At 45.0% G+C, this 18110-nt stretch overlaps 1 protein-coding gene across 1 annotated transcript; it reads left to right on the top strand.

The window, feature by feature from the left end:
* Positions 1-2093: 2093 nt before the first annotated feature.
* LOC117968020 (ras-related C3 botulinum toxin substrate 2) lies at positions 2094-17780 on the top strand. Its single transcript, XM_059019086.1, has 7 exons — positions 2094-2296; positions 7806-7877; positions 8265-8382; positions 9218-9280; positions 13993-14152; positions 16122-16254; positions 17583-17780. The coding sequence occupies exons 1-6, from the start codon at positions 2262-2264 to the stop codon at positions 16250-16252; spliced, it is 579 nt and encodes a 192-aa protein (XP_058875069.1). The 5' UTR covers positions 2094-2261; the 3' UTR covers positions 16253-16254; positions 17583-17780.
* Positions 17781-18110: the final 330 nt, after the last annotated feature.

Genomic DNA, 18110 nt, shown 5'->3' on the forward strand with positions numbered 1-18110 from the left:
GCACAGTCTTTGGTACGTACAGCGGAAATGGGAATCAGACTCCTATCGCACAGCAGTGTGATCCAGTCCAGGTTTTACTGCTACCAGCTTGATCAGCCCCCAGTGTGTCTAGCTAACAAGCTCAGGTGTGTCTTATTATTAAACTCCTAGTGAAACCAGGACTGGATCACACTGCTGTGCAGCGGGAGTCTGATTCCCAGCCCTGTAGATAGACTTTGGTTGAAGGAGGTTTGTAGCTGATTTTATAGTGAAGAGAGCTACAGGATATTGTTGGGAACTGTGGGATATTTAGACAGAGAGATCAGGGAGGGGAATCAGACTCCTATTGCACAGCAGTGTGATCCAGTCCAGGTTTTACTGCTCCCAGCTTGATCAGCCCCCAGTGTGTCTAGCTAACAAGCTCAGGTGTGTCTGATTATTAAACTCCTAGTGAAACCAGGACATTTGTTTTTTTCAGTTACCTCTCCTCCAATTTGCATGTGGCCTTCCCACAGCAACCGGCTCACCGATCAGGAATAACCGCTACTGCCGGCAGAATACCGTATTTGCATCCCCTGATTTGCGTGTGATTCCTCAAATGAAACGCTACCACAGTTAACTTTCAAAATAAAGTTTGACAACACAGTAACCCTTTATCAACGTGTATTAAAGCACAGTGGAGGCTAAAGAGAAGCATTGTAAAGCACAGAGAGGTCTGGTAAAGCATAGGGAAGCATTGTAAAGCACAGAGAGGTCTGGTAAAGCATAGGGAAGCATTGTAAAGAACAGAGAGGTCTGGTAAAGCATAGGGAAGCATTGTAAAGCACAGAGAGGGACGGTAAAGCATAGGGAAGCATTGTAAAGCACAGAGAGGTCTGGTAAAGCACAGGGAAGCATTGTAAAGCACAGAGAGGTCTGGTAAAGCATAGGGAAGCATTGTAAAGCACAGAGAGGTCTGGTAAAGCATAGGGAAGCATTGTAAAGCACAGAGAGGTCTGGTAAAGCATAGGGAAGCATTGTAAAGCACAGAGAGGTCTGGTAAAGCATAGGGAAGCATTGTAAAGCACAGAGAGGTCTGGTAAAGCATAGGGAAGCATTGTAAAGCACAGAGAGGTCTGGTAAAGCATAGGGAAGCATTGTAAAGCACAGAGAGGTCTGGTAAAGCATAGGGAAGCATTGTAAAGCACAGAGAGGTCTGGTAAAGCATAGGGAAGCATTGTAAAGCACAGAGAGGTCTGGTAAAGCATAGGGAAGCATTGTAAAGCACAGAGAGGTCTGGTAAAGCATAGGGAAGCATTGTAAAGCACAGAGAGGTCTGGTAAAGCATAGGGAAGCATTGTAAAGCACAGAGAGGTCTGGTAAAGCACAGGGAAGCATTGTAAAGCACAGAGAGGTCTGGTAAAGCATAGGGAAGCATTGTAAAGCACAGAGAGGTCTGGTAAAGCATAGGGAAGCATTGTAAAGCACAGAGAGGTGTGGTAAAGCATAGGGAAGCATTGTAAAGCACAGAGAGGTCTGGTAAAGCATAGGGAAGCATTGTAATGCACAGAGAGGTCTGGTAAAGCATAGGGAAGCATTGTAAAGCACAGAGAGGTCTGGTAAAGCATAGGCAAGCATTGTAAAGCACAGAGAGGTCTGGTAAAGCATAGGGAAGCATTGTAAAGCACAGAGAGGTCTGGTAAAGCACAGGGAAGCATTGTAAAGCACAGAGAGGTCTGGTAAAGCACAGGGAAGCATTGTAAAGCACAGAGAGGTCTGGTAAAGCATAGGGAAGCATTGTAAAGCACAGAGAGGTCTGGTAAAGCATAGGGAAGCATTGTAAAGCACAGAGAGGTGTGGTAAAGCATAGGGAAGCATTGTAAAGCACAGAGAGGTCTGGTAAAGCATAGGGAAGCATTGTAATGCACAGAGAGGTCTGGTAAAGCATAGGGAAGCATTGTAAAGCACAGAGAGGTCTGGTAAAGCATAGGCAAGCATTGTAAAGCACAGAGAGGTCTGGTAAAGCATAGGGAAGCATTGTAAAGCACAGAGAGGTCTGGTAAAGCATAGGGAAGCATTGTAAAGCACAGAGAGGTCTGGTAAACAGCGTTATTAAGCACTTTTGAAAGGAGGAGGGGCTTCTTGGGAAATGACAAGCGCTCGAATGTGGAAGTCGACATCGCTACCAAAACGCACACACCTTTTCTCTCTAAACGATTTCATTTTGTAGTTTTTTTTAAAAAATATAGTCTACATAGTCCTGTTTTTTTTGTATTTATTTTTAATTTGTAACACACGCCAAGATGCAAGCGATTAAATGCGTCGTGGTAGGAGACGGGTAAGTTAGTTATTTATTTATTTTTAAAATCTGAAATCTTTACCATCTTTCGTCGGTCGTTTATAATTAATAATACGGCTTCGGACGCGGCGTTTTGAAAAGCTGTTGGAAGCCACGCTTCCGTGCGGAGCGGCGGCAAATGTTATTTTTTTTTAAAACAGAAACTATTCGTAGTTTGAAATGTTGTTGTTGTTTTTTAGGTAAGTTTCGCTCAAACTTTACGCATTTCACTGACAGACTCTTCCGCCTTCCTGTATCAGAGTACCGTAGAAGCCAGATTTCGACAGAGGAAAAGTCTAACGTGAACTGTTAAAACAGATACTGCAATATGTGAAACTATAGTTATTTATATAATATAATATACCTTATAAAAGTATCCTATAGTAAAAGCATAGCGAAGTGTTATAAAGTGCTTTACCAGATTTCTCTGTGCTTTACAATGCCTCCCTATGTTTTACCAGACCTCTCTGTGCTTTACAATGCTTCCCTATGCTTTACCAGACCTCTCTGTGCTTTACAATGCTTCCCTATGCTTTACCAGACCTCTCTGTGCTTTACAAAGCTTCCCTATGCTTTACCAGACCTCCCTGTGCTTTACAATGCTTCCCTATGCTTTCCCAGACCTCTCTGTGCTTTACAATGCTTCCCTATGCTTTACCAGACCTCTCTGTGCTTCACAATGCTTCCCTATGCTTTACCAGACCTCTCTGTGCTTTACAATGCTTCCCTGTGCTTTTCCAGACCTCTCTGTGCTTTACAATGCTTCCCTATGCTTTACCAGACCTCTCTGTGCTTTACAATGCTTCCCTATGCTTTACCAGACCTCTCTGTGCTTTACAATGCTTCCCTATGCTTTACCAGACCTCTCTGTGCTTTACAATGCTTCCCTATGCTTTACCAGACCTCTCTGTGCTTTACAATGCTTCCCTATGCTTTACCAGACCTCTCTGTGCTTTACAATGCTTCCCTATTCTTTACCAGACCTCTCTGTGCTTTACAATGCTTCCCTATGCTTTACCAGACCTCTCTGTGCTTTACAATGCTTCCCTATTCTTTACATTACATGCACCAGAATGTTTTATTCTTTTTACAAGATGTCTTCCTCATGTTATAGAATGTCACCCGGATGTCAGTTAGGTTTGAAACATCCTTTTGCAAAACCACACTCTCCTAGCCTCACGTTGGTGTGTGCGTGTGTGTGCGAGTGTGTGTGTGTGTGTGTGTTTGTGTGTGTGTGTGTGTGTGTGTGTGTGTTTAAAAGTTTACAAAGTGAAGCATTGAGACTTAACTATGCAGCTACAATGGGGTGAGGCTGGTAGAATGGGACCACAGTGTGCTAACTATACCCTCAATGATCTTCAATGGCAGACAGACAGACAGCGGCACTGCAATGGCTCTGTATTACACTGAGGGGCAATGGTAGCACAAGTATAGGGCAGCTACAATGGGGTGAGGCTGGTAGAATGGGACCACAGTGTGAAACTTGCCAATGGGGCCCCAGGTTGAAATTTGCAGTCATTTGATCTGCAGTCGCTCGCCTGTTTTGCACTTCGAATGAACGCACGGATATCACGATCCTGGAGTATGCGTCTCCTCCCGCTGTTGTCCTTTGCTGATGATGTCATTCCCTCGGAGTTCCATGACGACATCACCTTAGACACCGCTGCTCGTGAAACATCAGCAAGTTGAGCTGTCTGGGTGACTGAAGCTCCTGCCAAACGCGCCCCGACAATCACCCCTCTTTCAAAGTCACCGCGGTCTCCTCCTGCAGCCATGCTAGCCAGAATTAGAGGCAACCAGGCCTGTCCAGCATTTTTATGCATGCCCCTAAGCATGCTGGGATGTTATTTGCTTAAATAAAGCATGAGCCACACCTGTGTGGAAGCCCTCGCTTTCAATATAATCGCTGTCACTCATTTACAGAAGTGTTTCCATTTTTTTGTCCTCTTCCTGCAGGTGGTCTAAAAGCACAACATGTTTTTTTTGTTTTTTTTTAAAATCGCTTGTTAGTTTGCTGAAAACACGTGTTTCTTTCGAAACTGCCCGTTCGAAATGAAGGGAAGTCCGACAAAAAAAAACAACAAAATCCTACAAGGATATTCTGAGCTATCCTTATACTTTTGAATTGGTTTCTGTTCCCCCCTCCCCCCCCCCCCCGTTGGGTTAGTATTTTTGTGTTTTTAATAAAACAGACAAGAAATACGTTGTACTGAAAGCTTTGATGTTTCAGAGTCCTTTCACAAGAGGAAGCTTGTGGCTGCTATCTGCAAATCTGAGTGAGGAAACACACAAGACGCTTCACTTTACGCTGTCAGTCTATTACAGCAGCTTCCTGGTTAAGGTTCATTTGGAAACAGTGGTTCCTCAATTTAATTAAATATTAAAAGCCGTTGACAAACCCTAACCAATACAGTATAGGGCAGCTGCAATGGGGTGAGGCTGGTAGAATGGGACCACAGTGTGCTAACTATACCCTCAATGATCTTCAATGGCAGACAGACAGACAGCAGCACTGCAATGGCTCTGTATTACACTGAGGGGCAATGGTAGCACAAGTATAGGGCAGCTACAATGGGGTGAGGCTGGTAGAATGGGACCACAGTGTGCTCACTATACCCTCAATGGTCTTCAATGGCAGACAGACAGACAGCGGCACTGCAATGGCTCTGTATTACACTGAGGGGCAATGGTAGCACAAGTATAGGGCAGCTACAATGGGGTGAGGCTGGTAGAATGGGACCACAGTGTGCTAACTATACCCTCAATGATCTTCAATGACAGACAGACAGACAGCGACACTGCAATGGCTCTGTATTACACTGAGGGGCAATGGGAGCACAAGTATAGGGCAGCTACAATGGGGTGAGGCTGGTAGAACGGGACCACAGTGTGCTCACTATACCCTCAATGATCTTCAATGGCAGACAGACAGACAGCGGCACTGCAATGGCTCTGTATTACACTGAGGGGCAATGGTAGCACAAGTATAGGGCAGCTACAATGGGGTGAGGCTGGTAGAATGGGACCACAGTGTGCTAACTATACCCTCAATGATCTTCAATGGCAGACAGTCTGACCAGGGCGTTTCAAGGTGGTGATATTGCGTTTCGAGATAAGCATTATTCTAGGTAAACAAATAAATGGTTCTCTAATTAAATACAAAACAGGAACTTGAACTCCGGTCTCAAAATAGAAACGCTCAACGCGTCATACATTATAAATGAGACTGTTTAAACGATGTGTTTTTAGACGTTCATCGTGTCCTACGTCGCGTATCGTTATTTGTTTTTATTAAAATTACAAGACAACGTTTTTTTTGTTTTGTTTTGTTTTATAGTTCATATTTAGTTTAAAATAATATTGTGGTGTCCGTATCAAATTATATTCCGTTTTCAACCAAAAAAAAAACAAACAAAATTATTATTATTATTATTATTATTATTATTATTATTATTATTATTATTATTTAGCCTTTATAAAAACTGAAAACCGAAAATGTTGCCTATTCTTACATACAATTTCAGTTGATAATTATTAAAAACGAAAAATAATAATAAAAAACAACATAATTATAATTTAATAAAAACCGCGTCTCTTTGTTTATATGTGTGTGTGTCTCGGTGCTCCGCATCTCCATAGCAACGTCTTTTAGAACAGTCTTCCGGTCAGTTTAACGTTGGGAAATCGGTTATAATAATAATAATAATAATAATAATAATAATAATAATAATAATAATAATTACTTGGGACTACGGAATATGAAAAAAATAAGTTATTTTACCCTAGCTGTCCCGACACTTGCTGTTGTATAATAAACTAATTATTATTTAGCCACGACGTCTGACTGAAAACATACAAAAGTCACAAAGCTAGAAACGTAACGTTAATATCTTTCCAGTCTGTCGCTTATTTTGTCAAATTTAACCGACACTTGTCGAAGTCCATGTGACGTGTTATCGCATTGCAAGCTCGCTTGTGGTCGAGCGAGTGTGACTGAAATTTTAATTTTTTTTCTTGACAAGTCAGAGCTCATTCACTTTCAATGTGGAAGCTGGCGTGCAAGAATGTGCCTTAGTCTTTGTAACGCTGTTGACTTTTCATACAGGTTTAGCAAGGAAGGTTTTTAACAATTTACAAACCCGTTCTACCAGCCTCACCCCATTGTAGCTGCCCTATACTTGTGCTACCATTGCCCCCTCAGTGTAATACAGAGCCATTGCAGTGCCGCTGTCTGTCTGTCTGCCATTGAAGATCATTGAGGGTATAGTTAGCACACTGTGGTCCCATTCTACCAGCCTCACCCCATTGTAGCTGCCCTATACTTGTGCTACCATTGCCCCTCAGTGTAATACAGAGCCATTGCAGTGCCGCTGTCTGTCTGTCTGCCATTGAAGATCATTTATATTCAGCTTGTGCAGAATGGCTCACAATGTATGTAGGCGAGAAACAGGAAACTCAATCTAGGTTTCACAACGGAAAGCAAACCCCCAGCCCTGGTTCCTGAAAACCATGTGACCCGGCCTGTTACCATGGTAACCCAGGTCAGGGCTGCTTTGATATTTAGAGTGAAAAACCAAACACTGCGATATTTCAGTTGTCAATAGCACAGCATGGGGCTGATTCACCTGCCATATCACTGTGAATAGCACAGCATGGGACTGATTCACCTGCTATAGCACTGTCAATAGCACAGCATGGGGCTGATTCACCTGCTATAGCACTGTCAATAGCACAGCATGGGGCTGATTCACCTGCTATAGCACTGTCAATAGCACAGCATGGGACTGATTCACCTGCTATAGCACTGTCAATAGCACAGCATGGGACTGATTCACCTGCTATAGCACTGTCAATAGCACAGCATGGGGCTGATTCACCTGCCATATCACTGTGAATAGCACAGCATGGGACTGATTCACCTGCTATAGCACTGTCAATAGCACAGCATGGGGCTGATTCACCTGCTATAGCACTGTCAATAGCACAGCATGGGGCTGATTCACCTGCTATAGCACTGTCAATAGCACAGCATGGGACTGATTCACCTGCTATAGCACTGTCAATAGCACAGCATGGGACTGATTCACCTGCTATAGCACTGTCAATAGCACAGCATGGGACTGATTCACCTGCTATAGCACTGTCAATAGCACATCATGGGACTGATTCACCTGCTATAGCACTGTCAATAGCACAGCATGGGACTGATTCACCTGCCATAGCACTGTCAATAGCACAGCATGGGACTGATTCACCTGCTATAGCACTGTCAATAGCACAGCATGGGACTGATTCACCTGCTATAGCACTGTCAATAGCACAGCATGGGACTGATTCACCTGCCATAGCACTGTCAATAGCACAGCATGGGACTGATTCACCTGCCATAGCACTGTCAATAGCACAGCATGGGACTGATTCACCTGCTATAGCACTGTCAATGCATCAATGTAATGGACACCAATGTATTTGTGATCTCTCTGATAATGTTGTGCTTGTTTGTTTGCAGAGCTGTGGGGAAAACCTGTCTGCTGATCAGCTACACAACAAACGCCTTCCCAGGGGAATACATCCCTACTGTGTAAGTACCGCTGTGGAAGGCAGTGGGGTTTGAGGAGCTCAGTGGTTAGATAAAGAAAGCGCTGGGCTGCAGTGTGGAAGGCAGTGGGGTTTGAGGAGCTCAGTGGTTAGATAAAGAAAGCGCTGGGCTGCAGTGTGGAAGGCAGTGGGGTTTGAGGAGCTCAGCGGTTAGATAAAGAAAGCGCTGGGCTGCAGTGTGGAAGGCAGTGGGGTTTGAGGAGCTCAGTGGTTAGATAAAGAAAGCGCTGGGCTGCAGTGTGGAAGGCAGTGGGGTTTGAGGAGCTCAGTGGTTAGATAAAGAAAGCGCTGGGCTGCAGTGTGGAAGGCAGTGGGGTTTGAGGAGCTCAGTGCTGTAACCCAGCCCGCTGTCTCCTCTCCTCTCTCTCAGGTTTGATAATTACTCTGCCAATGTGATGGTGGACAGCAAGCCGGTGAATCTGGGGCTCTGGGATACAGCCGGGCAGGAGGACTACGACAGGCTACGGCCTCTCTCGTACCCGCAGACGGTAGGAGACTACAACTCCCAGAATACACTGCCTGACGCAGACATCTTATAAGACTACAGCTCCCAGAAAACACTGCGACACAAAAATATTAAGACTGACTACAGCTCCCAGAATGCACTGCAACGTGCACTGCTAACAAACTGGCTACAGCTCCCAGAATACACTGCATCCACTGCTATAACAAACCGACTACAGCTCCCAGAATACACTGCAACATGTACTTTTAACAAAGTGACTGCAGCTCCCAGAATACACTGCAACATGTACTTTTAACAAAGTGACTGCAGCTCCCAGAATACACTGCAACATGTACTTTTAACAAAGTGACTGCAGCTCCCAGAATACACTGCAACATGCACTGCTAACAAACAGACTACAGCTCCCAGAATACACTGCAACATGTACTTTTAACAGTGACTGCAACTCCCAGAATACACTGCAACATGAACTTTTAACAGTGACTGCAGCTCCCAGAATACACTGCAACATGCACTGCTAACAAACCGACTACAGCTCCCAGAATACACTGCAACATGTACTTCTAACAAACCGACTGCAGCTCCCAGAATACACTGCAACATGTACTTTTAACAAAGTGACTGCAGCTCCCAGAATACACTGCAACATAAAAATATGAACAGACTGACTTACAGCTCCCAGAATGCACTGCCACACACACACACACACACACACACACACACACAGACACACACACACACACACACACCCACACACACACACACAGTGCTGATCATGTGATCCGGTCTCTTCCACTTCCCGTCACGCTCTCGTTTCTTCAACCCCTCGTTTTTGTTCTTTCTCGTTTCTCCTCCAGGATGTCTTCCTCATCTGCTTCTCGCTGGTCAGCCCCGCCTCGTACGAGAACGTCCGAGCCAAGGTAAGGAAGAGCCACCGCGTTGACAGTCCAGTTTGTTTGCATTCCCCAGCGCTAGTTTTTCAGCTGCAGGAACACAAGCTTCCTCCTGCCTTGAAAACTGCTTGAAAACGACATGTGTGTCCCTCTGTAAAACCAACAGCACAGACTAGCATAGACTAGCATAGCATAGACTAGCATAGCATAGACTAGCATAGCATAGACTAGCATAGCATAGACTAGCATAGACTAGCATAGGATAGACTAGCATAGCATAGACTAGCATAGACTATCATAGACTAGCATAGGATAGACTAGCATAGCATAGACTAGCATAGACTAGCATAGGATAGACTAGCATAGCATAGACTAGCATAGACTAGCATAGGATAGACTAGCATAGACTAGCATAGACTAGCATAGGATAGACTAGCATAGGATAGACTAGCATAGCATAGACTATCATAGCATAGACTATCATAGCATAGACTAGCATAGACTAGCATAGGATAGACTAGCATAGTATAGACTATCATAGCATAGCATAGACTAGCATAGCCTATAATAGCATAGACTAGCATAGCATAGACTAGCATAGCATAGACTAGCATAGCATAGACTATCATAGCATAGACTAGCATAGACTAGCATAGACTAGCATAGACTAGCATAGCATAGGATAGACTAGCATAGCATAGACTAGCATAGACTAGCATAGACTAGCATAGCATAGACTAGCATAGCATAGCATAGACTAGCATAGCATAGACTAGCATAGACTAGCACAGCATAGACTAGCATAGCATAGGATAGACTAGCATAGCATAGACTAGCATAGCATAGACTAGCATAGCATAGGATAGACTAGCATAGCATAGACTAGCATAGACTAGCATAGACTAGCATAGCATAGGATAGACTAGCATAGCATAGACTAGCATAGACTAGCATAGACTAGCATAGCATAGCCTAGCATAGCATAGACTAGCATAGACTAGCATAGCATAGACTAGCATAGCATAGACTAGCATAGACTAGCATAGCATAGACTAGCATAGACTATCATAGCATAGACTAGCATAGCATAGACTAGCATAGACTAGCATAGGATAGACTAGCATAGCATAGACTATCATAGCATAGACTAGCATAGACTAGCATAGCATAGACTATCATATCATAGACTAGCATAGCATAGACTATCATAGCATAGACTAGCATAGACTAGCATAGGATAGACTAGCATAGCATAGCATAGACTAGCATAGCCTATCATAGCATAGACTAGCATAGCATAGACTAGCATAGCATAGACTATCATAGCATAGACTAGCATAGACTAGCATAGACTAGCATAGCATAGGATAGACTAGCATAGCATAGACTAGCATAGACTAGCATAGACTAGCATAGCATAGACTAGCATAGACTAGCATAGCATAGCCTAGCATAGCATAGACTAGCATAGACTAGCATAGCATAGACTAGCATAGCATAGACTAGCATAGACTAGCATAGCATAGACTAGCATAGCATAGACTAGCATAGACTAGCATAGGATAGACTAGCATAGCATAGACTAGCATAGACTAGCATAGCCTATCATAGCATAGACTAGCATAGCATAGACTAGCATAGCATAGACTAGCATAGCATAGACTATCATAGCATAGACTAGCATAGCATAGACTAGCATAGCATAGACTAGCATAGACTAGCATAGACTAGCATAGCATAGGATAGACTAGCATAGCATAGACTAGCATAGACTAGCATAGACTAGCATAGCATAGACTAGCATAGACTAGCATAGCATAGCCTAGCATAGCATAGACTAGCATAGACTAGCATAGCATAGACTAGCATAGCATAGACTAGCATAGACTAGCATAGCATAGACTAGCATAGACTAGCATAGCATAGACTAGCATAGCATAGACTAGCATAGACTAGCATAGGATAGACTAGCATAGCATAGACTATCATAGCATAGACTAGCATAGACTAGCATAGCATAGACTATCATATCATAGACTAGCATAGCATAGACTATCATAGCATAGACTAGCATAGACTAGCATAGCATAGACTAGCATAGCATAGACTAGCATAGTATAGACTATCATAGCATAGCATAGACTAGCATAGCCTATCATAGCATAGACTAGCATAGCATAGACTAGCATAGCATAGACTAGCATAGCATAGACTATCATAGCATAGACTAGCATAGCATAGACTAGCATAGCATAGACTAGCATAGACTAGCATAGACTAGCATAGCATAGGATAGACTAGCATAGCATAGACTAGCATAGACTAGCATAGACTAGCATAGCATAGACTAGCATAGACTAGCATAGCATAGCCTAGCATAGCATAGACTAGCATAGACTAGCATAGCATAGACTAGCATAGCATAGACTAGCATAGACTAGCATAGCATAGACTAGCATAGACTAGCATAGCATAGACTAGCATAGCATAGACTAGCATAGACTAGCATAGGATAGACTAGCATAGCATAGACTATCATAGCATAGACTAGCATAGACTAGCATAGCATAGACTATCATATCATAGACTAGCATAGCATAGACTATCATAGCATAGACTAGCATAGACTAGCATAGGATAGACTAGCATAGTATAGACTATCATAGCATAGCATAGACTAGCATAGCCTATCATAGCATAGACTAGCATAGCATAGACTAGCATAGCATAGACTAGCATAGCATAGACTATCATAGCATAGACTAGCATAGCATAGACTAGCATAGCATAGACTAGCATAGACTAGCATAGACTAGCATAGCATAGGATAGACTAGCATAGCATAGACTAGCATAGACTAGCATAGACTAGCATAGACTAGCATAGCATAGCATAGACTAGCATAGCATAGCATAGACTAGCATAGCATAGACTAGCATAGCATAGCATAGACTAGCATAGACTAGCATAGCATAGACTAGCATAGCATAGACTAGCATAGACTAGCACAGCATAGACTAGCATAGACTAGCATAGCATAGACTAGCATAGCATAGGATAGACTAGCATAGCATAGACTAGCATAGACTAGCATAGACTAGCATAGCATAGACTATCATAGCATAGACTAGCATAGCATAGACTAGCATAGCATAGGATAGACTAGCATAGCATAGACTAGCATAGACTAGCATAGACTAGCATAGCATAGGATAGACTAGCATAGCATAGACTAGCATAGACTAGCATAGACTAGCATAGCATAGACTAGCATAGACTAGCATAGCATAGACTAGCATAGACTAGCATAGCATAGACTAGCATAGCATAGCCTAGCATAGCATAGACTAGCATAGACTAGCATAGCATAGACTAGCATAGACTATCATAGCATAGACTATCATAGACTAGCATAGCATAGCCTAGCATAGCATAGACTAGCATAGACTAGCATAGCATAGACTAGCATAGCATAGCCTAGCATAGCATAGACTAGCATAGACTAGCATAGCATAGACTAGCATAGACTAGCATAGCATAGACTAGCATAGCATAGCCTAGCATAGCATAGACTAGCATAGACTAGCATAGCATAGACTAGCATAGACTATCATAGCATAGACTAGCATAGACTAGCATAGCATAGACTAACATAGCATAGACTAGCATAGACTAGCATAGCATAGACTAGCATAAACTATCATAGCATAGACTATCATAGACTAGCATAGCATAGCCTAGCATAGCATAGACTAGCATAGACTAGCATAGCATAGACTAGCATAGCATAGACTAGCATAGCATAGACTAGCATAGACTAGCATAGCATAGCATAGACTAGCATAGCATAGCCTAGCATAGCATAGACTAGCATAGACTAGCATAGCATAGACTAGCATAGCATAGACTAGCATAGACCAGAATATAATATTATAGTTTTTCTTGTCCTGCTTGCATCAGCAGTGCTAGGAGGTTATAAAACGACATCTTCCAGCTCTGTGACAGTAATTCAACTAAACCCAGAAATGTCACTCTCTCCTTTATCTTCCCAGTCCTGCTTTAGTTAGGACACACAGAGTGCGTCCATCGAGTGTGTTTAAATTGACTAGAGGCAGAGTTTAACTGCATTCTTCCACCGCCTTCACTGTCATCAGAAACAGGCCTCGTTGTCTCCCCAGTTTGTTTACATGACCTGTGTTTGGCTAGACGGTGCTACCTCTAATAGAAACACACTTTGACTGCCTATATTATACAGTGAGGGGAGTGCAGGGGTCCCCCAGGGTCTCCCCTATCATTGAGAAGCTAAGAAAAATTATAATACAGTCTAGTGATCTCAATGTAATTCAATCCAGTCTAGTCTAGTGATCTCAATGTAATTCAATTCAGTCTAGTCTAGTGATCTCAATGTAATTCAATCCAGTCTAGTCTAGTGATCTCAATGTAATTCAATCCAGTCTAGTCTAGTGATCTCAATGTAATTCAATCCAGTCTAGTGATCTCAATGTAATTCAATCCAGTCTAGTGATCTCAATGTAATTCAATCCAGTCTAGTGATCTCAATGTAATTCAATCCAGTCTAGTGATCTCAATGTAATTCAATCCAGTCTAGTGATCTCAATGTAATTCAATCCAGTCTAGTCTAGTGATCTCAATGTAATTCAATCCAGTCTAGTCTAGTCATCTCAGTGTAATTCCAGTGGATTTGAGCTCCAGTGTTTGATTGTGTTTCTCGTTCACAGTGGTATCCGGAGGTAAGGCACCACTGTCCCAGCACACCCATCATTCTCGTGGGCACCAAACTGGATCTGAGAGACGAGAAAGAGACCATCGAAAAACTGAAGGAGAAAAAGACGGCACCCATAACCTACCCACAGGGCCTGGCCCTGGCAAAGGAGATCGGCAAGTACCCAGTGCCCTCCCTCCCTCCCAGTCCCTCCTCAGCTCCGCTAGAGCCACACTGCTTCCCTCCCAGTCCCTCCTCAGCTCCGCTAGAGCCACGCTGCTTCCCTCCCAGTCCCTCCTCAGCTCCGCTAGAGCCACACTGCTTCCCTCCCAGTCCCTCCTCAGCTCCGCTAGAGCCACACTGCTTCCCTCCCAGTCCCTCCTCAGCTCCACTAGAGCCACGCTGCTTCCCTCCCAGTCCCTCCTCAGCTCCGCTAGAGCCACACTGCTTCCCTCCCAGTCCCTCCTCAGCTCCGCTAGAGCCACACTGCTTCCCTCCCAGTCCCTCCTCAGCTCTGCTAGAGCCACGCTGCTTCCCTCCCAGTCCCTCCTCAGCTCCGCTAGAGCCACACTGCTTCCCTCCCAGTCCCTCCTCAGCTCCGCTAGAGCCACACTGCTTCCCTCCCAGTCCCTCCTCAGCTCTGCTAGAGCCACGCTGCTTCCCTCCCAGTCCCTCCTCAGCTCTGCTAGAGCCACACTGCTTCCCTCCCAGTCCCTCCTCAGCTCCGCTAGAGCCACACTGCTTCCCTCCCAGTCCCTCCTCAGCTCCGCTAGAGCCACGCTGCTTCCCTCCCAGTCCCTCCTCAGCTCCGCTAGAGCCACACTGCTTCCCTCCCAGTCCCTCCTCAGCTCTGCTAGAGCCACACTGCTTCCCTCCCAGTCCCTCCTCAGCTCTGCTAGAGCCACACTGCTTCCCTCCCAGTCCCTCCTCAGCTCTGCTAGAGCCACGCTGCTTCCCTCCCAGTCCCTCCTCAGCTCCGCTAGAGCCACGCTGCTTCCCTCCCAGTCCCTCCTCAGCTCCGCTAGAGCCACGCTGCTTCCCTCCCAGTCCCTCCTCAGCTCCGCTAGAGCCACACTGCTTCCCTCCCAGTCCCTCCTCAGCTCCGCTAGAGCCACACTGCTTCCCTCCCAGTCCCTCCTCAGCTCCGCTAGAGCCACACTGCTTCCCTCCCAGTCCCTCCTCAGCTCCGCTAGAGCCACGCTGCTTCCCTCCCAGTCCCTCCTCAGCTCCGCTAGAGCCACACTGCTTCCCTCCCAGTCCCTCCTCAGCTCCGCTAGAGCCACACTGCTTCCCTCCCAGTCCCTCCTCAGCTCCGCTAGAGCCACGCCGCTTCCCTCCAAGTCCCTCCTCAGCTCCGCTAGAGCCACACCGCTTCCCTCCCAGTCCCTCCTCAGCTCCGCTAGAGCCACGCCGCTTCCCTCCAAGTCCCTCCTCAGCTCCGCTAGAGCCACACCGCTTCCCTCCCAGTCCCTCCTCAGCTCCGCTAGAGCCACGCTGCTTCCCTCCCAGTCCCTCCTCAGCTCCGCTAGAGCCACACTGCTTCTCTCCCAGTCCCTCCTCAGCTCCGCTAGAGCCACACTGCTTCCCTCCCAGTCCCTCCTCAGCTCCGCTAGAGCCACACTGCTTCCCTCCCAGTCCCTCCTCAGCTCCGCTAGAGCCACACTGCTTCCCTCCCAGTCCCTCCTCAGCTCCGCTAGAGCCACACTGCTTCCCTCCCAGTCCCCTCCTCAGCTCCACTAGAGCCACACTGCTTCCCTCCCAGTCCCTCCTCAGCTCCGCTAGAGCCACACTGCTTCCCTCCCAGTCCCTCTTCAGCTCCGCTAGAGCCACACCGCTTCCCTCCCAGTCCCTCCTCAGCTCCGCTAGAGCCACACCGCTTCCCTCCCAGTCCCTCCTCAGCTCCGCTAGAGCCACACTGCTTCCCTCCCAGTCCCTCCTCAGCTCCGCTAGAGCCACGCTGCTTCCCTCCCAGTCCCTCCTCAGCTCCGCTAGAGCCACGCTGCTTCCCTCCCAGTCCCTCCTCAGCTCCGCTAGAGCCACGCTGCTTCCCTCCCAGTCCCTCCTCAGCTTTAACCTGTAGAGCTGGTCTCTTCTAGTTTCAGTAACGCTGATGAAGGCGCTGGCTCATCCTTTCTGTCCTCACAGACGCTGTGAAGTATCTGGAATGCTCCGCTCTGACTCAGAGAGGTCTGAAGACCGTTTTTGATGAAGCGATCAGAGCCGTTCTCTGCCCACAGCCAACCAAAGTGAAGAAGAGAGGATGTCAATTACTCTGAGGGTAAGATTGACTGGAATTACAGTGCTGGGCTAGGACTACGGCTCCCAGCATGCCTCTGCACCCGCGGCAATGGTGAGGCATGCTGGGAGCTGTAGTTCTTTATGCTGTGGTCTCTTATCACAAGCGATACAGACCTCTTATTACGATACATCATGTACAGCTGTGGACAAAAGTTTAGCAGCATCACCCTCTATACAGAATGAACTGATTCAGCTTCATAGAGTCCAATGAAAGCTGCTGAATAATGTTCCCTTGTTAACATATTGAATTCCACCCCCTCTATATAGAATGAACTGATTCAGCTTCATAGAGTCCAATGAAAGCTGCTGAATAATGTTCCCTTGTTAACATATTGAATTCCACCCCCTCTATATAGAATGAACTCCCTCAGCTTCATAGAGTCCAATGAAAGCTGCTGAATAATGTTCCCTTGTTAACATATTGAATTCCACCCCCTCTATATAGAATGAACTCCCTCAGCTTCATAGAGTCCAATGAAAGCTGCTGAATAATGTTCCCTTGTTAACATATTGAATTCCACCCCCTCTATATAGAATGAACTCCCTCAGCTTCATAGAGTCCAATGAAAGCTGCTGAATAATGTTCCCTTGTTAACATATTGAATTCCACCCCCTCTATATAGAATGAACTGATTCAGCTTCATAGAGTCCAATGAAAGCTGCTGAATAATGTTCCCTTGTTAACATATTGAATTCCACCCCCTCTATATAGAATGAACTCACTCAGCTTCATAGAGTCCAATGAAAGCTGCTGAATAATGTTCCCTTGTTAACATATTGAATTCCACCCCCTCTATATAGAATGAACTGATTCAGCTTCATAGAGTCCAATGAAAGCTGCTGAATAATGTTCTCTTGTTAACATATTGAATTCCACACCCAGCGCTTTGTAGTTTTCCAGATACTGAACAGAAAAACTGACATTGAAAAAAAATGTGACATTTCAGAAATCTCACATGAAATACGACTGGACTGATATTCCGATCTAGACTTTTTTTTCGATATCTTTTTGTAGTTTCTTTGATTACATGATGTCAAATAAAAAATATCTAGGTGATGCTAAACTTTTGTCCACAGCTGTACATGATGTATCGTAATAGAGGTCTGTATCGCTTGTGATACGAAACCACAGCGTAAAGAACTACAGCTCCCAGCATGCCTCACCATTACCACGGGTGCAGAGGCATGCTGGGAGCCGTAGTCCATCCATTGTCTCCACCATGCAGCCCAGGGAGGAGTAAAAAGGAGGGAAGATATTATGGGATTGATGGTTGTGTTCCGATAGTAAAACTGGTCTTTCTTTTCCAGGTTGAAATCCGGACAGCTGTGTGTGTGTGTTTCAGGAAACGATAAGATCCAGCACATATGGATAGTAATTAGTTCTTTTAATGCTTGATATAGAGAGATATGCGTTTGCAATTCCCCCTCGTTAATCATATTCTGACGCGTCCCTGATTGGTCAAAGTTTCCAATAACGGTATTTCCATTAAAACGAGTTCAACTGAAGACACTGTCTGTTAGTTTGTTAGTTGATTAAAGAACGGGCTTCAATGAAAGCAGCTGAACAGAAATTAATATTGCGATGATGAAGATGATGATGATGATGATGAAGCTGGTGATGATGAAGATGATGATGGAGCTGGTGATGATGAAGATGATGATGAAGATGATGATAATGAAGATGATGATGAAGATGATGATGATGATAAAGATGATGATGAAGATCATGATGATGATGATGATAAAGATGATACTGAAGATGATGAAGATCATGATGATGATGATGATGAAGATCATGATGAAGATGGTGATGATGATGATGAAGATGGTGATGGT

The sequence above is a fragment of the Acipenser ruthenus genome, unplaced genomic scaffold (assembly GCF_902713425.1).
Source record: "Acipenser ruthenus unplaced genomic scaffold, fAciRut3.2 maternal haplotype, whole genome shotgun sequence".
Lineage (NCBI taxonomy): Eukaryota > Metazoa > Chordata > Actinopteri > Acipenseriformes > Acipenseridae > Acipenser > Acipenser ruthenus.

Excerpts from the sequence above, each read along its gene's own strand:
- LOC117968020 (XM_059019086.1), top strand. The coding sequence starts at position 2,262 with ATGCAAGCGATTAAATGCGTCGTGGTAGGAGACGG. Across the intron at positions 2,297-7,805 it reads TGCGTCGTGGTAGGAGACGG|AGCTGTGGGGAAAACCTGTC; the intron begins GTAAGTTAGTTA and ends GTTTGTTTGCAG. Across the intron at positions 8,383-9,217 it reads CTCTCTCGTACCCGCAGACG|GATGTCTTCCTCATCTGCTT; the intron begins GTAGGAGACTAC and ends TTTCTCCTCCAG.